The following is a 25,007-nucleotide window of genomic DNA, read 5'->3' on the forward strand; positions in this document are numbered from 1 at the left end:
TCCCAACTGTACCCATCCACAGGGAAGGGACCTTTACAAAATAAGAGCTCAGCCCTGAGCAGCACAGTTGAGAAGGTGCAGTACCTCCAGACAGGCACCATCCACCAGACAGATGCAGCTGAGCCTACGTTGGAACCCCTCCTCCCTCTCAGGCTGAGGGGCACAGCGAGGCTCAAGCATTTGTTAATAATCTTATTGATGCTACATGGCACAGGCCAAAGCTGTGACACTGTTAGGGTAGCGAGGCACACGAGCCAAGCCACGGCCACAGCCCTGCTCCAACTGCCCAGGCAACACATGCTGTCGGAGCCTGCATCTCAGGCCAGACTCTGACCTGCATCCCCCCTCCCCTGGACGGAGCTGGTACCCAGCCCCGAGCAGCACCCGCCGCTCCCCCACGCAGGAGCATCCTGCCAGCCCAAAGCTTCCCAGGGCGCCGGTCCCAGCTGCGATCCCCCATTCCACCTCTCATGGACTGACTCTGGATGTGAACGTAGGAAAACCCACATGGAGCGAACCACTGATGGAGCTTCCGTCCTCCTTTAAACACCCCAGTTCCTCCTTGTCCTCCCTGAGCCACAGTTCTGCCAAACGCTCCAGCTTGGTTTTGTTTTCAAGAATACTTTTTCATTTTTCAGCCACTCTGGGGAGGCAAAGGGCTGTCAAGTCCTTCAGCTTCTACTCAACATGCCAGTGTAAACAGAAACATTTTAAATCACAAGAAAAAAACCCAACTATGCCCACATGTCAGCGTATGGCAGCTGTGATGAGGAGCTCATAGCAACAGGCTGGGAACTTATGCAGACATGAATTTCAATCAGTCCTCTGCTAAGGTTGAGGTTGGGGGAGTTTCAGAGTCATACATGAAACAGGACAATTAAATCTATCGTGGAACAGACATTTCTATCACACGTGAGAAACCCTGCTGTCTAATACAACCCAAAGTGACAGACAGATGGAGACCTACAGAGCAACAAAAGGAAGCAACTACAAAGCCAAACCCTGCCTGCCCTGAATTATAAAGCCAGACATTTTTGCCACGATTCATGGAGAACAAACACTGTTGTAATCATCAGTGTGTATCTCATCGTTTCTCCAGAATAAAGTCATGGATTTACAGCCAATGTCAGGTAATCCAAAGAAGAGGAGCTGTGACACCAGATCCATCTGCCCCAAACACTAAAAAGTCCTGGTTTAGCTCATTCCTGTCTTCTTTCTGCCCAGCTGCTTGCCAGCATTAACCGCCTTCCTTTCTTACCTGTCTGCCCTGGTTTTCTACACCAGTACTGCTCTGGGCACCAGTTCTCCTCCCATCACATTCCTTACCAGCTTCCTACCCACCTGCCCTCTTCTCGGCTCTCCAACTGCATTTCCTTGGAAGTAAGATCTAAACTGTGAATGTGACCATTGACATGTCAAGACAAGAATATAAATTACATCATCTCAGAAGACAGATGAAAGGCAAAAAGACATTGCATGCAAAATTCACAGATGCCTCTTTTGCTGTCCCTTTGCCTTTGACTTCCCCCTCCACGAACGCTGTTGACCCTGCACCGTGCTGGCTGTGGCTCACTGTGCCAGCCTAGCCCACCGGAGCTGCCTGTGGATGGCTGCCAGAGCATCCCTCCCTGTGCCGCTGCTTCACCCAGAGACAACCCAGCCCACAGGGGTTACCGAGTAAGGGGCAGCCAGGCCACGTCCGGCAGAGTAAAGGGAAAGAAAACAACAGAAAATATTTGCTGATAACTTTCATTCTGCCAGATCAGCTAAAAACATATATTTGCATGTAACCGGCAGTGAATTCCAGCGCCTGAGCAGCAGGAATACCCCAAACCGGACAGTTCTCAGCCAAAGATCATGAAAAGATGCTGTAATCTGTAAAATATATTAGGTCTACTTACTGAACATTAACTCGAGGAAAACAGAAGTTTATAATCTTCAGAGATTATTGCTCCCTCTTACTACACCAGCCATACGTTTTGGGTTCAATACAGTGTTTTCTGTCTATAAAATGAGTGGTTTGAAACCTGGGTTCAAGCAAAGCAGCAAGCTGTGAATCTGGAGGTGGCAGGCCAGGGTCTTTGCAACGATGGTGCTGTTGCTTTGGCTCCAAGAGAGCTTTCCCTCCGCACGAGCCTGGGATAAAACACCACGCAGTAACAGGGATCCCAAAGCACCAAGGGCACAAAGCTGAACTGCACTTTCCACCCTCACTGCCCTGCTAAGAGGCACCATCCCGTGCTGTCTCAGGCCAGGCTCCTCCCTGCCAGCACAGGGGGTCCCAGCCCCAGGCTGCTGCTGTCCCCTGCTGTCCCCGTAAGCAGCCAGCCCCACCAGCGCCCAGCGGACGCCTGGAGGGATGCCAGCTGGAGGTCATTTTAGAACTCCGAGTCCTGTCTGCTGAGCATGGCACGAGCCATTGGACACCTGCTTGCTGCTCCCCAGTCTGCACCAGTTCACTGTCCCAGTGCACGGGCTGGCGGTCATTCGGAGGGGAGAGGCTGTCCTCCCCAGGCTGGGGCAGAAACCTCAGGGCCCGAAGCGCAGTGAAGCGGAGGAGGGCACTGCGGCACCTCAGCCCTGCAGGCAGGCTGCGGCCCACGGCTGTCTGGTGCTCCCAGAGCACGCTTGCCTCGGCACACCGCTGCCCACACAGCCGGGCCTGCACAGCCACTGCACAAGCACACCGATTTATTGGTTGCCATCTAGCAACAAACCCACGTGTGGAAAGCTTTTCTGCTGGCAACCCACAAACGCCTCTCCAGTGGTGGGTCTGCCTGCACCAGAACCACTTGGCACATCTACTGGTAGCAAAAGATGCTCCCACAGACGTTCATACTCCTTTCACTTCTCCACTCCTCCAAAGCAAGATAGAGGGCTTCTTTTTTACTGGGGAGAGGTTGCCCGGATTTGTCTGCAGAAGGCAGTGTGAGGACCTGGCCCAGCCTTGCTAGATGCCGATGTCCAGGTTTAGGAATGAGATGCTGCTGTACAGCTCTGATGAGACCGAGCTGCTCTCCAGGGTGCGGGTCCAACCAGGCAGTGCAGATGGAGCATGCTCCTCTGTTGAATCCTCACTCTCTGTGCTCCTAAGAAAACAAAAAAAGAGAGAGATGCTGTTTGCAAACTGCTTCTGTTGCCAACTGCACACCTGAATGGCCTCTAGCAGCCAGCTCAAAGATTTGCCAACTCTTTGGACAGTCCAAAAGGAATGTAGAGACAGACAAGGAACAGTAGCATAGATGACTCGTAAAGTCTGTGATCCAGGAAACCATTTCACACCGGACAGCCCATGTTTGCAGAAGGAGTCAGCAGCTCTACAAGGAGATCGAAGGCTGCCAGACGTGTCGTGCTTCAGACCACAGGGGAACAAAATACCTCCAGTGTTATGTGCCATGGTCGTGGACCCAGATTATGGGACACATGGCCTTTTTACCCAACTTTCTTTAATCACAGGGAAAGGCATGAACACAGATTCTGAGCCTCTGTGGGTCGATCCCACCTTGCCACCAAAAGCAGATGCACAGACATAGCTGGCAGTCACACGCAGACACATGCGCACACAGGATAGGCAAAATCCCCACAGAAGCGCCGACAACACCAAGGGTGGTGAAAATTTGGAGAAAGCTGGTGATGGAGCTGAAAATGGAGCAGGCATCAGTGTGCAATCCTGAGAGGCTGGAGCAGCAGAGGAGTCTGGGGTAAGTACGCACACAGAAAGATGTGCACAGCGCCGGAGCCCTGATACAGGGCAGATTTGGGTAAAGGAGAGAGCGTGGCACAGGCTGGGGAGGAAAAAAGGAGAACAGGGAGCTCCAAGGGACGGAAAAGGTGGGGTGTTTCAGCTGTTAGGTGTTAGCACAGAAAGTGAAGGATTTTAGCCAGGGAGCTCATGACCGAAAGTGATAGCAGGAACAGGGAAGACGGGCAGAACGATCAGCAGGATCTGTCCATCGCTTGCCAGCAACGCGGTGAGCGTTGCTGCAGGTGGGCTTTGCCCCCGTGCCGCGAGATGCCCTCCAGCAGCACTGTGCCTCGCGGGGACTTACGGCACGGCGTTGAACTTCCTGCGCAGAAGGTAGTCAATGACATCGGGGTCAGTCTGAAACAGCCTCCTTAGGACGCCACATTGCATTTCTGGAGAGACCTGGGAGGGATACAGAGACATGCTCACTCGTGCCATCTCCTCCTCTCTGGAGGAAGATGAACAGAGGCAGCCAAGGACAGCAAAAGGACTCCAGGTCAATTGTGCTCACAGACCCTTCGTGCTGGTGCCGTGTCCCACACACCTGCCAGGAGGCTGAGCAGGATCTTAGCCCCTGCTTTTCCCACACTAACCCCGCTCCTTTGGCTGCCTGCAGACAATTGCTACAAGGCTTGTTGGGGACCTGAAATGTCACATTCCCATAGACCTGTAGGAAATGGACAATTCTCGGGAATTTTCCCAGGTCCTCTCCTAAAACCAGGGCCAGGAGGATTGCTCAGTGTATGCTGCTGCTGATCCAGGGGGGTTCTGCCAGGGTTTCAAACACAGCCTCCGCTGGGTTGTCCACAAGAAGAGCAGCCACTTGAGCTATATGACTGCCTGCCGCCCACCTACATCGCATCCCTGGGGGACTGCTTCAGAGTGCCCGAGCCCACATGAAGCATCAGTGGCCCTCGCGCCAGCACCTTGCTGTGCACCCTCAGCGGCTCTCCCACTCAACCACCATACCTGCCTCTGAGCAACCCTGCCTGCGCTCAGGTACCGCACTGCACAGCGCTTGCCCTTTCCACGAGCATCTCCCAGAGCGGCAAAGGGAAGCGCAGAGCCTGGAGAGGCGACCCCAGTCTGCCATGCCTCCCTGGCACCCGTGCTGCAGCAGGGCAGAGTGCAGAGTGCAACAGCGAAGGCTTGAAGCCCAGCTGGACAACCATGCAGAGCAAGATTCTGCCAGGAGAAAACACAGGGGGTCTGTAGGAGGTTGGAGAGAGGATAAAGCCAGACCCTTCCCAGAGGTGCCTAAGCACAGACCGAGCTGCAGCAGGGATGAGCTGCAGCAGAAACACTTCTGACAAGGAGAAAATTCTTCCCCCGAGGCTGGTGCAGCCCTGGGGCAGGATGCAGAGAGGTCACAGTCTCCATCCCTGGAAATAAGCAAACCCCAGCTGGATGTAGCTCTGATCTAACTTTGAATTGAGCCCTGATCTGGTTGGCCTGGAGGTCCCAGAGCTCTCTGTCCATATGAACCTTTACCTGACCCTAAAAGATGCTTTTGGGAACCCCAGGTCGATGCATCCCCTAGGACAGGATAAGCCCTCCCTGCCTCGCACTGATGGTCTGAGTCACCCGCTGAAGAGTAGACCTGAAGCGATCCCATCCTTCGCTGCCCTCACTAGCTCTCCCCACTGTGCTCTCCCTCACTAGCTCTCCCCATATCTGCCTAAGGCTGTGGCATCTCCACCCCAACACCACTGCCTTCCAGCTCCTTCCCTTTTCCAGGATCTCCTGTTTTCTCCTGTTCTTCCCCCTCCCTCCCCTCACTGGGACTTTAGGGAAGAAACAGCACTGAGGTACCACTCCTGCAGTTGCTGTTGGCCAGCTGATTCCTGTCCCAAATGAGGCCAGTCAGGCATCACTGGGGTGAAAAGCGACAAGAGGGAACCTGTTCATGGCGTGACCCTCAGCTCTGCCTTTACGATGCCAGTAACAAGCCATCCCAAAGTAACAATTACACCTGCCATGAGGAATGAATCACATCTTCATAAGCTAACTTGATTAATCTGCTGCTAAGTGGGGCTGTGAATTCATCCTTCCTCCTGCTGCCATTAGGAGAGTTCAGAGAGGAAGGCAGGGTCTAGAGAAGCTGCCCTGAGAAAGCCTCACCTACCATGAACAAGGTCTGGTAGTGCTCAATCAGCTTCTGGAGTACCAGTATGATGGCAGCACTGTCTTCAAAGTTCACGGCACCAGCGTCTTTCTCTCCAGGCTTCTCCTTCTGCAGGATGTTGGGACCAAAGACTGTGGCCAAGTTTGAAACTGTCATTTTATTCCCAGGAATCTAGCAAGCAAACATAAAAGGAAATTGCAGATTATAGATGCACCGGCATCCCAGGATAGCCTCACCCACCCCAGGACAGGAACACAAGCTGCTGAGTGAGGCCAGGGTGTTGATCTGGGTCCCATTTGGTCCTCTCTGAGCTGGTGGCAAGGCCAGCGTGAAGGGTTGTGGTGCTGGAGCACACGCTCATCCCCTCCATGCATCAGGGTCTCCATTCCCATCTACCTTGCTTTCACAACCCCCACAAAAAGGTAACAATCAATATTTCTGTATCATCTTACAATATGGGACAAAGACAGTCTCTGAATCATGGAAAGACTTGGAGCTTGAATTGTCCAGAGAAGTCAAAATCAGCCCTGATGCACAATCCTAAGTCCTTCATGAAAGATGGATGTGGAAAACCAGAATTATTCCACCAAAAATGCCCCTTGTGCTGCCTACGGACACACAGCCAGGTCTCTCTGGGGTTACTGCAACTCAGAAAAATCACTCAGCTGGTCCAAGAGCAATGCAGATCTGGCAAGGACAAGGGGATTTATCAGCAAATTGGTTTTGCCAAAGGATTCACCCAGGCTTTCAAAAAGCCCTGCTTGGTTTAAACCAACGAAGTCTGAGCGATCCCTTCTTCATGCAGTCGACCAGTTTGGGCCAGCCTTACCTCCTGACCATCAGGGCCCCAGGAGCTCTCGGCGTGCCGGGCCACCTCGCTGAGGAACCGCAGGAGCCGGTGCAGCGTGTCGCTGTGGCAGGGGGGCAGCAGGAAGAGCAGCAGCTGGAGGGTGGCCAGCTGCGCCGGACCCTGCATGGCTAGGCAGAGAGCAGCCCGTTAATTAACGTGGTTCCCAGCCCACTAGGCACTTCCAGCTGGACAGCCCTCATTTACATCCACAGTAACGAGCTCTGAAGGGAGCCAGACTGGTGTCTTACCCCTTATCCCATCCATGCAGGGAGCATATAATTAATCCCACTGCTGTCAAGTGGTTTTGGCAAAGAAGGGTGGTGAGGAAGGATCTGGGAGCCAAATGTTTGAAAAATTTTACGTGGTGTGGTGTGAATTTTCATGGATTCACCCTAGAATCCACACGCGGTCCAGGGCCATTCAGCCTTTTTATTAACAGTATCAGCAAGGGGAAAAAGTCACCTCTCTGCAGTGACAGTGACACCGAGCTGGCAAGGGAGAAGGACAGGGGGACAGCAAACAGCCAGCCAGCCAAGGCTGGAGAAAGTACCTAAAAACATAACAAGGAGGGTATGACGCAAGGGGGACGTTCAAAGCTCTGTGTGATGGATGGCTGTGAGGAAGGAGCAGCGGATGGGGGGTGCATGGTCCCATATCCTGCTTGGTGCTGGCTGCGCGGGGGGCTCCTCAGGTCACTTCTATAAGGAGAACTGGCAAGATCTTCTGGTTCAGGATCACAAAGCCAGTGTGAGCTGAAGATCTGCTCAGATCACACACGCTGGCAGCAGCAAGAAAGCAGGTGATGGCACTTAGCCTGTAATGGAGCATGTAACTAAACCGCAGCCCTGCAACCTGCTGAAGGCCGTGCCCAGCACACAGCTGGGTGGGCTCAAACCACAGCTGGGCAAGCAGATGGAAGAGAAATCCACTCCAGGCTATAAAACATTAACAAGACTTCAGGCTCAGGTTACTTGAAGACCACCAGGAGGTGGAATATTGGAGAAAACAGCACTAAAGTTTTTACACAATCCTCTAAGAGATCCCGGCTGCTCCTGGAAATGGGATAGTGGTCCAGAACAACCTGGCTCTAGCCACAGGTGCTCGCCCTGATGTTAAGCCTGGAAGACACGGCTGTAGCCTGTATGCATCACTCCAAAAAAAGATGTATTTCAGTACTGTGAATATTCTGCAGTTCTGCTTGGCTTTGGGGGGCAAACAGCAATGATCTTTATTAACTTTCTCATCCCACATGAAGCCCATCTTTATCTAAAGTAACACCAGTTTCCACTGGGAAGGCATACAGAAGGTAATTCACTTGACAGTTCCCAGCCATTTGCTTTACCCTGTGCCCTAAAAGTCCTTGTATATGACAAAGGTGTATCATTTATTCTCCTGTATTTTAGGATGCAGACTTGTATGAGAGATACTGTCACTTCATATGCAGCAAGAGATGAAAATACAAACAGAAGTAACAGCTTAGCAGATCTGGACAAGGGTTAGAGGCTGCTGACCCATAGGGAGAACACGTGACATTGCTGGGGAAGGGTGAAAGGTGGGACTGGCAGTGACCCTGACCCTTGCAGGGGCTGACTGCAGGCCCAGGGACAGTGCTGCAGGGCAGCAACCCAGGTCCTGCCACTCCTTCACTGCCACCCGCGGTGACTTCAGCAAGGACAGGCTGGCTTACGCTCCTGCTTTGCAGCGCAGGTGTGCTGTATGCTCAAATACCTGAGCCTGGGGGCAGATTTGCCTTATACATTCCCTTAAATCCCTGTACACCTCTGCTCCCCCCACCCACATGCCCCGTCTTCCTCCCTGGCATGGCACACAGCCATCAGCAAGCCCACTGGTGTGGAGCTGCTCATTTTTGACGTGGAAGCGGGGATTCAAGGATCTGAAGAATCAAATCTGAGGAGAGAAGGATGGCAAAAGGGAAGCAAAGACATGGTGAAGGAGACTAAGGTAAAGTGATGCTGGAAGCTGTGAAGACTGCTTAAAAACTCAGTCACCTGAAATATGGATGGCAGGGGGACCTGGGCAGAGGATTTGCAAAGATGCCTGTACAGGCAGTGCAAACTGCTGGGCTGAGCTCCTGCGCAGCACGCCAAATTGTGCTGAGACCTGGTACTTGCATAAGAAGAAAATTCCCTTTGTTTTTTTTTTTCCTTACAAACCCAAGTGTGATGGGTGGGTGGTGCAGAGTGAGTCTCTGCCAGGGTACTCACAGGCTGTGCTGAGGAAGGCTGCATAGAGCTCTCTGGGTATCAGTGAATCTGGCATGTCCCGAAGAAACTCTTTCAGCAGAGCAGCCACATCATGAACACTTTGATGCTCATCCAAGAAAACATCCACCCCTCGGTCAAACTCCTCCCTCAGCTTAAAGATGGAAGAAATAAGAATAAAAGCAACAGTCAGTTCTTCCTCTTTATATGACTCATGCTGCCAGGATCTGTCCCTGTACAGAGCTACTGCAAAGGCAGGACACAAGGGCTGGCTACTTCTGACATCCCTCCGACTCAGGGCACCCCCAAGAAAAGGCACACCAGAGCCCAGCAGCCTCCTGCTGCCTTGAGGATGGGCCATGGGACCAGAAGGAGCCCCTGGCTCTGAATGGCCAACCAGGGCGTGGAAGCTTGGCTAATGGCAGCTTGGAGAGATGAAGCCTGCTCCCTGTGGCTGGGAGAAGGACCCAGCAGCGGGTTAAGGCTATCTGTGATCCAGCATGTGCCTGTGATATCTTAGACCTCTCCGCACCAATGTCTGCTTTATTCATTCCCCACCCACACATGCATCTGCCCTTCGCATGCAGTACTGCCACAGAGGATGCTTCACCTGCTGAACTCTTTTCTTGGAACTCCCAACCCGGAAGATGCCCACCGTGTGGAGACCTGGGGGACAGACAGGTTAGTGCGCTCGTTCCCACAGCCCCCTGCCACCCCGACCAGCTCTGGGAGCACCTCAGCATCATGGAAGTGGTTCTCTTGCACTGCAAGGCAGCGTGTCCTTCCCTGCTTCTGGCAGAGGGGTTAAAAAGAAAGGTTTCAGAGCTGTAAGGTTTTCGGGGGCTACCTGTGGGCCAGGGAGATCTCATCCGTGCAGACACTCTGAGCTGGGTGCTGTGTTGCAGGGGGAGTTAAGGCCAGAGCACTCCAGGAGATGGGTCGCTGACACGCAGTGACATTCACTTCTCAGCCCAGATGCTGCACCCAGCCCGGCAGACTCTCCCCGGTGGCTTTTCGGGAGTGTGCCCTGCCCCAGGACTCGTCTGCCTCCTCCGTCTCGGGAGCAGCTGGGCTGGAATCCCCAGGAGGGGTTTTACCGACCTACCGCGGGACACGCGGTCCGGCTGGAGGGGCATGCGCATTTACCGTGCGTCTCAATGTGTTTGCAACATCTGTCCACAATCCGCGGGACCTGCCAGGTGATGGGGTTGAGGCTCAACATCTTTTTCTTGCCCAGGCTTCTCTGTGGGTCCAGCTCGTGGGGGTGTGACAACTGCAGCGCCTCCAGCAGCTTGGAAGCGTCTCTCAGGTCAGTGATGGAGTCCACGGACATGGCCCCCTGAGGTGGAGCAGAGGTGATTCTCAGGGTGGCAGGAACTACCCTACAAGATCCCAGTACACCGTCAATGCTGTGACCTCAGGAGTTTGTGGGAAGTGGAGGCATCACCTCTGAACAAATGCTGAGGTCTACAGAGCCTGTCTGGGGTTGCAGGAGAACCACAGAGATGCCTTCCATCTCCCAAGTGCTCATTTAAGTGCACTGCTCCTGGTGGGAGGTGTTCCTAAATGCAGCCTTCCCACTGAGGCAGCCCCTACACCACGTGCAGTCATGGGGAAAGAGCAAATTTCCCCACATCTTTCACCTCTGACTGCACAACATGCTACACTGAGTTACCTGTTCTGGAGCTGCTTTACACCAGGGGTTACAGGCACTTCGCAAGAGGCAGGCGTGGGTCTCTGCTCCAGAGAGATGAGGCAAACCAAACCCAGCCCAATACCCACCTCCTCTTGCAGGAAACAGGACTAAGGCCAGGAGGGTGGCCAGGCTGCCCGGGCACACCGCCTTCCACCCGCTTTGATGCAAGGCTAGTCAATGCAGAGCAGCTGGGCCGCACAGCCACTGGCCCCACAGCAACGAGGGGTCCGTCCCTGCCACGTGGCCAGGGAGCCAACATGGCCACCACCAATGGCAGCAACTTCTGGTGGGAATTTCACAAGTGCGAGGCCCCATCTCCAACTGCAACATTGCCAAAAACGTGACATTGTTTCATGGAAAAGTCATAGCTGTTCACAGTGCTTCTCACCAAGATGTAATGCAACAAAGGAGTAGAAAAATCCCTGCCACTGATGAATGTCCTCCTATCCCTCTCTGCCTTTGGCTGCCTGGCCACGTCCTTCTGGTAACCTTGGCTCCGTAAGAGCTGAGCTAGTAAAGAGTGTCCCACGCCTCGCCACCCAACTCTTGGGGGAAGCAGGGACACCCCATTTCCCTGAGGGCAGGCTGGGACCAACCCAGCGCACAGCACTGATAACTCACATTCATCAAGAACAGACCCTGCCGAGGTCGGAGCCTCCCCCAGCCTGCAGCACCATCACAGTGCAGCCCACTTTTCCAATCGTACCCTTCGCTGGCTCCAGGAGCTGTTGTCAAGAAGAGTTGGGGAAAGCGGCTCCTCCGGGAAGACCCCACAGGGTACCAGGCCACAGCTCCTGCCCACTGGGGACTTCTTCTGCCTCTGAGCCCGAAACCTTGTCACTGTCTCTTCCACCTCCAGGCACAGCCGGCGACTCTTCTTCACTGCGTCCTGCAGTTGCCTGTAGGCACGGTCATTGGTGATGACCTGGAAGAGCGGGATCCCGAAGGTCTGAGGAGAGCAGTCTAGGGAAGAACATGGCAGAAATAAGAAAGTATCACTAGCAGGGAAAAGGGAGGGGGAGCTGCACTAGCACAGCTCAACTGCCAGGGGCACGCGTGCATGCCTGGATAAAGTGATTGACCAACAGAAGGGAGTACCAGGATACTGTAAAGGTACCGCCAGCAGGAGAGTGAAAAGGACAATAAAATCCTCTTCAGAGTTTATAAAGAGTTTCAGAGAGTATAAAACCAATTCAATGCATGACAAGGAGATCTGTAGCTTGAATCTGGGACAGCAGTCCTGTAACTACCAGTGTCCTTGCATGCTCTGTCCCCTCCTGCTCCCTTCTCCAGCTCCCCAGGAGTGCCTGGGCAGGTGGGAAGAGCATCTCCAGTGACCCTGGGCAAACCCAAAGGAGAGCTGCTGCCCTGGAAAGCTGCAGGACACTGTGTGGTGGGACTCAGGGTGCAGTGCCATCAGAGAGCTGAGCAGCGAGGGCATGGTGTGGGAGACAGTGTCCTGGAGGAAGGGGAAGGAGGTGCAGGGGAGCTGGGAAGGCAGCAGGAAAACTGGCCTCCATCAACATGCTTGTTGCAACCTGTCCCAGTTTTTCCTGAACTTCCCTTCCTTGTATTGGTTACAGCCTCACAAAGATGCCATAGCATCTATGAAGTGGAAACTTCATAAAGGAGATGCAAAGAGAGCTCTCCTTACTTCCAGCCTCCCCACCACCCTGGGCCAAGTGGGTTTGCAACTGAAGTACAAGCCACAAATCCAATTAGTAAAATATCAGACTGCTGCTCAATAATTTCCTTAAGTGAACTTTGTACAAAATTAGTAAGGGCTCATTCCCAGCTGGCTGTGCTCTACAGTTCTGGTTTTCCCAGGTTTGTGGCTGATGTCCTTCAAGGGACAATAAAACAGAACTCAAAGTAGCAAGACCAGGGCTAAAACAGGCAGGCAGAAATATTCACGTGTGTGCATCTTTACAAATGCATGTTCATGTGCACACATATTTTGTCCACACGCACACGCATCTCTTCCAGACTCCCTCAGGCTCATGCACGTACTGTTACAGCCCATGCTGGAGAACTGCAGAACAACACGGGACAAAGCACCTGGCTGAATTCAGGGACCTCCCAGCTCAGCTTCATCAAAAATCACCAATTCTGTTTGAGAGCAGGGACCAAAACCTGGGGAAAAGGGAGGCTGCTCACCTTTCTTATCCTTGGAAAAGCTCTCCAGTTTCTGGCGGATAGATTTACTGCCTTTAGGTCCAACTATGAGGAGAAAAGAAAGCAAAGGTCCTCCATCATCAGGCTGTTTTAGCACGGTCTCCCCTTAAAGACATTTACCTTTCTGTACACTTGTGAGCGGAGCATGGCCACAGGCAGCTCCCGTGGGCAGAGGGACACTGGGGGCCTGAGGTGGCCATGGACCAGAGAGGGATGAGGCCATGAGGCCACATGGGATGGCATGGGATGGCATGGTGGGTATCACCTACCTGGGGGAAACAGCCCCAGAGATGGGCCACCATCCTCTCCAAGCGGAGGAGGGGACCCCTCCAAGCTCAGGCACCTGGACCCCATGGCACCAAACCGTAGCCATGGGTTAAAGACACCCCAGCTGTGGGACTCACCCCACGTGCCTCAGACCACAGCCCTGTAAACCTCTCTCCATCAGGGCTTACTGATGCCTTGCTATCCAGATGTGCAATCCGGCAATGCAGAAAACTGCAGGTCAGAGCATATGAACCATCAGCGGGGCAGCAAATTAACTGGGATTACAAAATGGAGAACACATGAAAGAGCAGCAGAAAACCTTCAGCTGTCCAAAGGCTGTAGCTTAAAACTGTTCTGGCCACCTTTAAATTCTACATACATGTTATACACGACTGTATTAATTATGATGTCCTAGAAATGACTCAGAAAGCTACCCTAATTTATCCTCAGAAGTCTGGTCTTGACACTGGAAAAAGGCATGCAGCCCCAGAAAAGCTTTTGCCAATGTTTTACAGAGCACAGACAAATAAAGTCAGACAAAACACACATCGCCAGATATCCTGCAGTGGGCCGAGAGAGGCAAGCCCTGCTCCTAATTATTCCCCACGTTGCGCTTCCAGAGACAGCAGCTCAGCAGCAATGAATTGAAAAACGAATTCACTGCCCACCCTAAATCCTTCCAAGAGACATCGCCCCTGTTCTGGCTTGTGCTCCTTACTCCTGAGGAATTCTTTTCCTAGAAACAGCTTATACAATTGTTTGGGTTATTTTTGTAAGATTAAGAAGAAAGCTATGAAAGTTGGTATGAGCAACACGTGCATAAATCACATTAACTATTCTGCAGCGCCATATGTGTTGTTTCATTCAAATGACCAGATAGCGGGAAGATGAACAACAACCTGGAGACAAAACCCACTCAGTCAAGGAAACAAAAGGCCAGCAAAACGCTGCTGTTAGGAGGGGTGACACAACGTGCTGAGGCTGAGCATCTGCTTAACTCTCCACTCCTAAAGCTGTGCAGATGTTCCTAAGGGAAACAAACCACAAGGCAGGAGATAAAAGAAATTGTCAGGATCCCCCGTCCAGAAGCCCAAGCTGATATCTCCCTCACAGAGGAACGCATATGATCCACTACAAACCTAGGAGACAAGGACAACTTCTTTTCACCAATGCATGACAGCAAGCCTGGTGCTGTGCATCCTTCAAAGATTTCATCTTTCCTGGTCATCTCCTGCTCGAACTGCAGACTTGGCCAAAATGAGATGTGACCCATGACTTGTTTGCTCTGTAGCCCAGGAGGGTCATCTTGAAGGAGGCTGTTTGCTGTAAGGGCTGAGATGCTGGAGAAGTTTGTTGGGATTGAATGAGGTAAGGACTGATGGAAGGAAGAGAGGATACTGAGGCTGAAGGTTGCCCCAAAGGATGGTTGGCAAGGGGAAGCATACCCTGTGATCCTCATTGTCTAGGTATCTGGAGATACAAGGATCAAAAGAGGTGCTGAACACCTTTTCCTCGCGGAAAAATCATCACAACTGTGCAATGGCTGTTCATTAAAGGCGGCAGGAATTTCTTATGGGGAGATGCTGGGGAGCAAGTACAGACAGGTGGATGGACCCAAAGGGAGACTGCGCAGCCCAGATTCAGGCATTTCCAAACATTATGAACTTCCCTTTAAAACGCTGGGACAAGAAAATGGTGTTTCAGGCAGAATAGTTTCATAGCTAATGCTCAGCATCTCACATCGACTCCCAGCCAGCTAACTGCCAAAACAGCAATTAGCAGGTAGAAATCTAAAGGATATAAAGATGGACAAAAGGAAGGAGGGATTCCCTGACAGCAGCTGTTTCCTTCAAAAAACAAGTGAGCATGAGAGTCATGTCCAAAATACACAGAAGGATGAGATCAGAACTTTGCAGTCCCCTGCACTTACCCGCAGGAAGAGAGGAGCCATCAGACAAAATGCAGCACATTTAACAGCAAGGAAGGAAATATGTTTTGGGGGTTTTTTTGGTTGTTTTTTTTTTTTTTTTTTTTGCATTGCGCTCTTCCCTAGAGAAGCTACTGCTGCAGGATAACACTGAAAATGGGATCACAACAGTTCAAAATAGAAAAAAAAATTAAAAGGAACCAGGATGTTTGTGGTCAGATAAAGGCAGCCTGTTGTGGCTGGTGCTGGAGCCCTAGAGCAACTGGGAGTTTCGTGACGAGAGGGAAGCCATCTCTCTTTTACTCTTCTTGAAGCCATTTCACTGCATGAAGCCTTCCAGATATTAAGAGAGGAAGCCATACTCGGATAGCACCCTGAGTAAGTACTTGCTGCCCAGTATGAGGTTGAATTTGGGCGTTAGGAAACGCTCCTTCCCTGGGATATGTCCCCAGAGGCATGGGGGGCTCCATGCTTGGGCTGGAGATGCTTCAGCTCCCTTTGCACCCGCACTGCTGGTACCACTCAAGCCTAGGGCTGCTGAGCCGCAGGCATCTCCTGCCCTGCTGGCATGCCAGAATACACCCCAGGACAGAGGAGCCATTTCAAGGTGGCCTGTCCACTCTTGATTTTACTCCCATGAGTAAATGTGGGAAGGATTCAGCTGATCCCCAACTCATTGCACTTGCCTGGTTAGATGTGTAGGCATCGGGGGAGACAGGCAGCTGTGGGAACCCTGAGAATGCCTATGTGTCTGTGTAGGCTAGGACAGAGAAGCGCAGTCCCTGTGGAGCTTCTATATTTATCTGCCCATTAATTTCAGTAGCACGTCTTCTAGCCTTGCATAAACCCCACCCCAGCATCAGGACTTTGTGCTGGACATGAACCCAAAACGCAAAGTTTGTCCCATCCCAACGGCATTAAGATAGTCCCAGCAGAAGGCCTTGCCAAATCATATTTAATCTGGTTTGGATTAGGGGGATCAGAGGCAGGCAACAGGCAAGGTCACATTCTCACACTCCTATGGACACACACACCCTCCTCAGAAGGCCAAATAGGCCTTCGAGGCTCAGACCAAAGCAGGGAACAAAAAATAAATTGGACCAAAATGTGTTTCAAATGTCTTTCCATAAACATCGCCCTGTGTTATGAAGTGTGGGCGTGGGGATGAGTAGCAGTAACAGCTCAGCCCCGAGCCCTCCCGCACCAGCAGCCACCCTCTCCCATCCTCTACCTTTAGCCAGGCTGACATCTCCAACAAGCAGCTTCTCCTGCAGCTGGTAGAGAGCAATCTCTTGCAGACTGGCTCTTTCCAACTCCGAAAGGCTGTGCAGGGGCACAGGCTGCATTTTGGTGTTCTGTCCTGGCAGAAGGGCTCAGATAAATGTCCTCTGTAAAACATATGTATGAAAATAAAAGAATCGCACATCACAGAGATGCCTGCTTTAGGAGAGAAGCTGCTGAAAATGCCACAGGGTGTCTGCAAGTGCCGGAGACACTTGCCCCTCCTTCACCTCTCCCAAGAGCCAGCTGATCAGCAGGTGCCCCAACCACAGCATCTCCCTTTGACCATCCACGCAAAGGCCTTGGAGGCATCAGGGAGTACATGAGGGACCTCAGCCCTGGATGCCAAAACCTCACAGGCTCCCTGAGGCACCTGTGCTTGGCAGAGAGTTTCCTTCCTTCTGATTCTAGCTGCCATCAGTTTTCACATGAAACCCAACACCATCAGGTTCACGTACACAAGACAGGACACATCCTGGTTAGCCAGAGTAGGGACTGTGGTCCTGATGCTGGGACTTGGCCATTCTTCACCACGGGAATATAGTTCCTGGCTGGCATCAGCCTCAAGACCACATTCCATATGACCAAAGTCAGGATGGAGACAAGCCCGACCATCTCCTTACCAAACCTGGAAGGTACAACATGTTCCAAAACACAACAAAAACCCGTGTGAGAGGACCAAAGCCAGCAGCGCTTTGTCCTGCTTGGTCTGACACTATCTAACACGCTTCTCTTCCCACCTGGGAGCTCCTCAGCAAACAACAACCCACGGAGCCAGGGGCTCCATCCCAACATGTCCTCACCTTGTGCCCGCAGACCTAACCTTCAGCTGCAGCTACAGGCAGCTCTGTTGGGATTGACTCCGGATACATTCAGACTTAAACTTTCATCATCCCCCTGCCCCACTAAGAAGTGGCACCCGGCAAAAAGCCCGTCCTGGCTGCTGGGACAGCCTGAGCATTTTGCAGCTCCCTCCAGACACCCACCTCGCTTCACCCCTGCCATCCAATGATCTCCACCAAGTCAGGGGGCCCAAGGCTTTTGGCATTAACAGCTCCTGGCAGCCCATCTTCATACAAATCAGCTGAACTCTGCTTCTGGCCAGCCCCCGACTGCAGCTCAATGCAAGCAAAACCATGGGCTCTGGGTGGAAAGGGCTTGGGACAAGATGCCAGACTCGGACTGGTCTTGGGAGGATGCTGTGCAGATGTGCGCCCCTCCTCTCCTTCACCCACATCCCACCATGTGCTGGATGCTGAGGCGCAAGGGATAACTGCGGAGTGGTGGCCTCCTGAGAGAGCCTTGGCTGTTCAGTGTGGGGACACGGGGGCTGCGCGCTCGCTGCCGCTCCCTCTCTGCTCCTGCAGCGTGCTCACCGGGCCGGAGGGGCTGGGCAGCTGCTTCCCACGCTGCAAGGAGGTGGGTGTAGCAGCTTTGCTCCAGTGTGAGTGAAGAGAAGACAGCTTTGGGGGTTTGGATTTTTTCAGTGATAAGAACCTTCTAAAAACTAAAAAGCAGCACACAACCCACTAAACGAGACTTACAGCCCCCTTTTATTCACAAGCTTTTCTTCTCTGCCTCCCCCCCCCCCCCATTTTAAATTGGTTTATTTCTTATTTTAACACCTAACACTAGGCTTCATCTCTTGTAAGACTTCCAGCACCAACCAGTGCTTGCCAAAACCTCACCAACACCTGTACCCCTAGCACAGGCTGGACTGCAGCCCACAGCCCTTTGTGGGTCACAGCCAGATGCCGAATGCCCCATCCCATCTCCTGCATCCTTGGGGAGCTCTCCCTGTTGCCTGCAGCCTCCTGGAGATGCCACGCAGGGCCACTGCACCCAGCTCCTCACCTTGCACTAACCTGGGTGCCCCCAGCCTCCCGCGACACCTCGCTGGCACCCAGCAAACCCTGCCATGGTCCAAATAGCAAAAAGCAGCAGTAAACAGAAGAAAGGACTGAGGTTATGAGCGTGTGCACAGAGTACAGGCTGCGAAAGGAGCCTTCCCAAAGAAAGCTTTAAGGCAATAATGAAAAACAAACACGTGGAAATCTCCTAGAGCCAGCTGTGACAAGGCAGCCTCACAGGCTCTTGTACCAGCCTTCAGCGCAGCCCTGCCTGCCCACCTCCACCCCCTGTGCCCGGGGCAGTGTTTCTTTTGGCCAGGTTTCCAATATCTAAAGATACTTAGAGTTATTTAAATTTTTTAAAAAAAGAAAAAAGTTACACACTACCCAGTGGGGCACACCAAAAAAGGAATTCAGCTAAAGACAAAGATATTCTTGAAATGTTTGATGTTTATTACAAAAATTACGTGCCTCAGCACAGACGTGGTGACAAATGTGAGATGCAGCACAGCCAAGCTGCCTGGCACAGCTCAGCACCTCAGGGTGATTACCTGTGCAGGTGCCTACAACTGCCTCATACACTGGACTCAGGGGTAAACCACCCAGGAAAAGCTGGTGCAATTCCACTTACATGGCAGCTAATTCTGCAGGCAGCTTGATGCAGCACCGACCCCTACCCAGAGCCTCCCAGTCAGGGGATGCATTAGCAAAGGGGCCAGAAAATCACAATACCGTTGAGTTTTAGGTGAGGCACAGCCCACAGAGGCATTCATGTCTTGTTTTAAAAGGTGGGTGTTTTTTTTTTTTTTTCATTATTAAATTATTAAAAAACACCAGGAGCTGTTCTTTAGGCTCTGCAGCTTGTTTGGCCACCCCTCAGCCTTCTGCCCCTCCACGTGCTCCCTCCAAGGCAAGCTCAGCAGTCAGCCTTGAAAGTCATACATGGTTGTTTATAACTTTCATCCCACAAGAAAAAAAGTGTGTGGAAGGAAGAAGCAGCCCTTTAGGAATGTATTTTATTTACTGTCTCAACGGGGCTGCATGCAAGAGGCCAGTCTTAAAGTAAAGTAAGTAACTGGTGCTACCAAGCTTTGAAAACAGAGATGCTCGGCCAGGAGCTCCCCTGGGATGGCAGCCGGGGTGCAAGAAGGGGGTGCAGATAAAACATCGGCTTTGATGGGCAAGAACATCTCCCCTCGCCAGCAACAGCTCATGCGTTTCTGCCATGCCCAGAAATGAGGGATGAGCAGACGCGGTGGCCGAGCAGGAGCCTCCCAGCAGCGCGGGATGGACAGATGAGTCCCCAAGACAGACACACTGAAGGGAATTACCTTCCTGCAGGCGAAGCTCGCAGCCGCCACAGATCCCACATCCACAGCCCCTGCCCGAGTGGGAGGGACAGAGCCGAGTCACCGAGGATGCAGCTGCCCTGGGTCAGGGCGGAGGAAACCCGATTAGGAGAGGGAGCAGAACAGAGGGAGAGCAGGAGGGCAAGCTGCTGCTTATCTGGCCCTACCCATAAGGGCTGTGAGAACAGCCCCATAAAGCACCCTCACCGGCTTTCTGACAAACTCCTGCTTCATCTGTTAACTCCAAAAACCCTGGCCTTACTTGTTGCAGCAAGCATGTATTTCTGCTCATGGGAGCAGCTAGGCCACCGACACCTCCGACCACCCCGAGGGCAGCCCCGCAGAGCCCCGCATGGCAGCGCGGTGGGCGGCAGGACAGCCCCTCCGGCCGGGCACTGGTGCTCCGCGCGAGGGGCACGCCGGTACACAGTAGGGGCAAAAAAACAGAGTACTGCAAATCCTCTCGTCGAGGGGGATGCTGTAGAAGGAATCTCACTAACTCGAAAACAAAAATAAAATGCCTTTCGCTGGGAGTGTTAACACAGCACTTCCTCTCCGCAATGACTTTCCCCGCTTATTTTTAGGACCAGGGCTTATTTAAGGAGATCTCATGGGAAAAGCCCAGTCCAGCTGCCCCTTCCATTCCCAAGGAGCTGCAGTTGCTCCCCCATTTTCAGCACCGAAGTTAACCTCTTCCCAGCTAGAACAAAGGGCTGACATTTACCTTCCTTCCTCCTCACAGCACAGCCAGGAGCAGCGCAGGCTCCCTTCTCTTCCTTCAAGGTGATGGTTTTCAGAGCAGTGTCTTGCGCAGCCCCGAAGAGCTGGTGGGGGAACCTTCCCTGCCTGCTGGCAGGAGGAGAAGCAGAGAAGTGACAGAGAGGAGATGCTGCAGCTGAACACAGCTGAGGGGAGGAGAGGGGTGATGAGAACATGAAATTTCTGCCAAAAAAAACGAGAGCCAGAAACGCTGTGTGGAGAGAGAGAGAGAGAGCAGGGTTAGATGGGAAGGAGCAGCACTTCCCACGCCTGACAGTGTTTGTGCCTTGGCAGGGCATCGATCATGGCTCAGTTGATCTCCTCTGTCCCCATGCTTTCCCCTCTCCTACCTACCAGTAACTAGGACACCTACCAAAGCATCAGCTGTTCTGCCAGGTGAAACCTGGAAAGGAAATTTGCTGCCTGGGTGCTGGTCAATGAGGGCCCGTGGATGGTCTTCACGTTGGCTGCCCAGGCAGACCCCCCAGCTGCCCCATCACAGCACCTTCACAAGGACCGAGTCTCCAGGGCGGGCAGGCACGGGCAGGCTGGGCCAGGCACACGGCTGCGCTCCGCACCCATGATGGGCCTGAGGGGCTGCAGGGGTCCCCCGCAAAGCTCTGCTGTTAAAGTGCCCACAGACCCGACAGGACAGCTACCGTCTCGCACAACGTGCTGTACGTGGAGGGCTAGACCCCAGAGAGACTTACAAATCTACGGCAACCCACAAGCCACCCAAAACTGGCACCTCCTTGCGCATTAACACGCCGATGAGCACCTTGGGGACCGCAGCTGGGCTCGTGGTCCATGACGTGGTGATGGCAGCGGTGCCACAACATGTTCCCTGGGCAGAGCCGTGCTGCCCCAGCTCTGCCCCAGTCCCACTGCAGGAAGCCGAGCTGAGGACATGGCGCAGAACCCCGGGAAGCCATCCAGCGCCTGCTCTGCGGGGGCCCACGTGCAGTACAGAAGTGGGTGACCGCCCGCATGAGGTTTAATGAAGGACCATCCCTGCACCCGTGCCCAAAGAGAGGGGAAACATCTGCAGCCCCTGCTTTCACTCCAGGTTTGCCCGCTAAGATGCACAGCTGGTCACAGCAGGTCACAGCACCGGGGTGACAGGCCTCATCTGGGGCTTGTCTCGCTGCTGCTGCTACTAATGGGACAGCTTTCCTCTTAGCAAAGGGCCCCCCAGCCCCCTCGCCCCCTCCGGAGGACTCAGCTGACAGTGCCCCAGCGCCAGGCAGTCCTGAACGGCATGCCCATCCACTGGTGGCCCTCCTGTCCCCCATGGGATTGCTAACACCAGCTTCCATGCAGCAATTCAAACCTCGGGATGTTCAGATGTGCTCACCGATGAGCGCGAGGAGATTCCTGGCTCACTCCTGGCCATCCACAGGCTCCCCTTTAAACCAGACATCTGCCGTTCCGTTGGGACCCAGCTCTGCCACTGCCCGAGGGAGCTCTGCATCTCCCGAGGGAGCAGGCACCGGCTGCCACCAGCCAACTCGCTTCCCTCCCCGCAGCAGCTGCGCCTTGAGAGGCCACAGCCAGGCTGGCAGCCCCCTCCAGCACAGCCCCTGCGCGGGAAGCCCCTCTGCAGGCTGCTGCACCTCTGTGGAGGCTGCGCGGTTCCCACTCCCTCCGTGCATCGCCTCACTGCCCGTCTGTGCCAGCAAGTATAAACTGGTGTTACCCACCCCAAAACCCACCATAAGCATCAGCCTCCACCTGCTTTGAAGAGGGAAGGAGGAGGTCTCGGACCTTGCAGTCGCTGCCCATTGCATCTGAAGAGGCTGCAGAGGAAGCAGGGAGCATTTTGCAGCCATTTGCTATGGATGCCCTGCTGGCCCAATGTTTGTGAATGCCCTTGAAACATACTACGACAGTGCAGCCCCACGTTGGTAGAGGACTTGGGGTGGTGCACCCCCTTTCCTGCAGCAGGCAATGTAAGCTAGGTGAGAAAAAGGAAGCAGCAGGGACAAGATTTGCCCATAAAAAATGTTTATTCCTTAAAAATACAACGTTCACCTGCAGTGACACTATTCAGAACATTTCTTTAGAAGGGTTTTCATCTGCTTCCAGTGTAGCAAGTGCCAGGAGCAAGGAGGGCAGGCAGCCTGGTTCCGACAGACAGGTTTTATCACCTGTTCCTGTTGCCTGCACCCAAGCCTGGAGGGCCCTCACCAGCTGCTCCAGCTCCAGGAGGCACCCACTGCCAGGGCTCTCCCTGGAGGCAGGGAGGGTTTGATTACCTGCACCAGCATGTCCCTTCCATCCTCGCTGTCCAGGGAGCCCATCTGTAGAACAGGTTTCTCCTGGTGGCAAAGAGCACAGGGCGGTTCGGGGAAACCTCAGTCCCTCTGGAAGGGCACTGGTAAAGAAAGCTTGGAGAGGGGAAGGAGCAGGACCCAGGACTCCTCTGGCCCTTGCTTTTACAGCAGGGAGCCATCGTTCTGTAGGTCCCAGCTCCACTCCCTTCCGCTGCCCCACAGAACAACCTGCCTGCTCCACCATGACACTGCAGAAGACCGTCTCGGCCACACCAGCTCCCACAGGACGGGCCTTTTGCTGGCCAAGATGGCCTTTCCCAGTTACCCCTTCCACCCTGCAGCTGATACTCTGGAGGACTGGAGCATCATGAGTCCTTCTGCTGCATGAGCTTTCACGTTTTAGGTTAAATCCAGGCACCATGCCTCGTTCGCCCAGCTGATCTCCTCTGGATGCAGAGTCCAAGGTACATGCCTTTCCTGACTCCTCTGTGCTCTGACCATGTCTGACCTCTCCGCTCTAAAAGTCTCATTTTCTGAAGTTTCTTTCCTCATTTTCCAAAGGAGAGGTCTCTGCCGAACACAGACTGCTACCCTGTCCCCTCTCCACCTGGCTGGACTGAAGGGACAGGGCAATGGCAATGAGTTCCTGCAGGCACATCTCCTCCACAACCACCCCAACTTCCCGCTGCCCTTGCAGAACAGGTATGGGGCTCTGCAACTGGAACCAACAATGATGAGGACAATGGTTCATCTAGGCTGCAGGAGCTGCCAAGGTTAAGTCAGCTTACGCCCCATGTCAAACCACTTCCATAAAGAACAGATGGGTCATTCTGATACCAGACTCCTCTGAGAGGAACAGAAGGCCCAATACGCAGAGTGGACCTGCTGCGTCCCTGGGGCCTGGGTTAAAGATGTGAAGGGACAGCTGCCTACCCTGGTACAGCCCTCAGATTATTATCCATTATTGAATTTTCCAGCAGACGGCAGTGAAGTTGCAAGAAGCCCAAGGGCAATCAAGAGAGACTTCAGGGCACTGGGACAACTGGTTAAGGGATCAGGAGCACAAGTGGTGTTCTCCTCTATCCTTCCAGTTGCAGGGAAGGATGAGAGGAGAAACAGGAACACCCAGCAGATCAATACCTGCCTCCAAGCCTGGTGTAACCAGAATTTTTGGGTTTTTTGATCATGGATTGGTCTACATAACAGAAAGGCTGCTGGTGACAGATGGGGTACATCTGTCTCAAAGGGGGAAAAGGATCCTTGTGCAGGACTTAGCAGGGCTCACTGAAAGCCCTGAAAAGGAACGGCATGAAACCAGGCCTGCCAGAGATAAGCCAGGGGGTGGCACACCAGTGTTGGAGGGACAGTGCACTAGTGAGGTCCTCCACTCTGCTCCACAATATGCTGAGTACACTGGAGCACATACGAAATGTCCCTGCACTAACACGCGCAGCACCGTAGCCATCTCACTGGAGGCAGGGGATGGAGATCCACACAGCAGCAAAGACACAAGGGTTGTTGATGTGCTAGAAACTGTGGAAGTGTCTGAGAACAGTCACATAGGAATTAGGGCTTCTCCCCCAAAAAGGTGGCGAGATCAATAGTCCAACTGACATGCATCGACACCAATGCACACAGCACCAGCAACAAACAGGAGGAGCTGGAAGCCACTGTGCAGCTGACAAACTATGATATAGTTGCCACCACAGAAACACAGTGGGATGACCCACACAACTGCAGTGCTACAGTGGATGGCTATAAACTCTTCAGAAGGGACAGGCAAGGAGGCAGAGGTGGTGGAGTAGTCCTGTGTGTTTGGGAGAGTTTTGACTGTCTAGAGCTTGACAGTCCAGTTGGCAGCCGGTCACACATGGTGTTCCCCAGGGCTTGGTACTGGGGACGGTTCTCTTTAATATCTTTATCAGTGATCTGGACACTGGATGGAGCGCACCCTCAGTAAGTTTGCAGAGGACACCAGGCTAGGCAGGAGTGTTGATCTGCTGGAGGGCAGGAAGGCTCTACAGAGCGATCTGATCAGGTTGGACTAACAGGCTGAGGCATTTTACCCTACAGCTTACTAACCTGCTGCAGAGAGTTGGGGAGGAGGCTGCCATTTACTGAGAACATGAGGAACAGCCTTTAGGAAGATCCAGCAGGAGAAAAGTCTGTGCTGCTTGTAGCGCTTCTTGAAGTTCAGTCTCCAAAGCAAAGTGGGTGGAGAAATTTGGTGGTAAGCCATCACTAAAACAGGGGTTGGATGTAGGCTCCCTGCTCCACCCAAATCAATGGAAAACTAAATAACCTTCCCATGTAAAAAATTATTTACAGACTGACTCTATGATGCACAGACCACCAGTGGCCCTGCCATAATCAAACACGGCTCCTAGAGACACTGCCTTCATCTTAGCTTAACTGTTAAACCATTAGTAGAGAAAACAGCATGAAAAAGAACCAACTGTTTGGCTTAGAGAACTCTGAGCCACCCAAA

The 25,007-nt window shown here is 53.0% G+C and overlaps 1 protein-coding gene across 2 annotated transcripts; it reads right to left on the reverse strand.

The window, feature by feature from the left end:
- Positions 1-1,912: 1,912 nt before the first annotated feature.
- On the reverse strand, positions 1,913-21,392 carry ARHGAP36 (Rho GTPase activating protein 36). Of its 2 annotated transcripts, none has more exons than XM_056360016.1 (11): positions 20,212-21,392; positions 16,239-16,395; positions 12,796-12,858; positions 11,345-11,601; positions 10,089-10,281; positions 9,553-9,608; positions 8,946-9,096; positions 6,700-6,848; positions 5,871-6,041; positions 4,050-4,147; positions 1,913-3,089 (listed from the first exon to the last, which is right to left on the reverse strand). In XM_056360016.1, exons 2-11 carry the CDS (start codon positions 16,351-16,353, stop codon positions 2,951-2,953), a joined length of 1,392 nt encoding a protein of 463 aa, XP_056215991.1. In that variant the 5' UTR covers positions 16,354-16,395; positions 20,212-21,392; the 3' UTR covers positions 1,913-2,950. The 2 variants fall into 2 exon arrangements, with proteins under 2 accessions (XP_056215991.1, XP_056215990.1); XM_056360015.1 differs by lacking the exon at positions 20,212-21,392 and adding an exon at positions 19,470-19,624.
- Positions 21,393-25,007: the final 3,615 nt, after the last annotated feature.

This window comes from Falco biarmicus, chromosome 14 (genome assembly GCF_023638135.1).
Source record: "Falco biarmicus isolate bFalBia1 chromosome 14, bFalBia1.pri, whole genome shotgun sequence".
Lineage (NCBI taxonomy): Eukaryota > Metazoa > Chordata > Aves > Falconiformes > Falconidae > Falco > Falco biarmicus.

Coding starts and splice junctions, on each gene's coding strand:
- ARHGAP36 (XM_056360016.1), bottom strand. CDS start 16,353: ATGCAGCCTGTGCCCCTGCACAGCCTTTCGGAGTTGGAAAGAGCCAGT. Junction 6,042..6,699: donor GGGGCCCTGATGGTCAGGAG/GTAAGGCTGGCC, acceptor TTTGCTTGCTAG/ATTCCTGGGAATAAAATGAC. Junction 3,090..4,049: donor AGGAAGTTCAACGCCGTGCC/GTAAGTCCCCGC, acceptor TTGTTTTCTTAG/GAGCACAGAGAGTGAGGATT.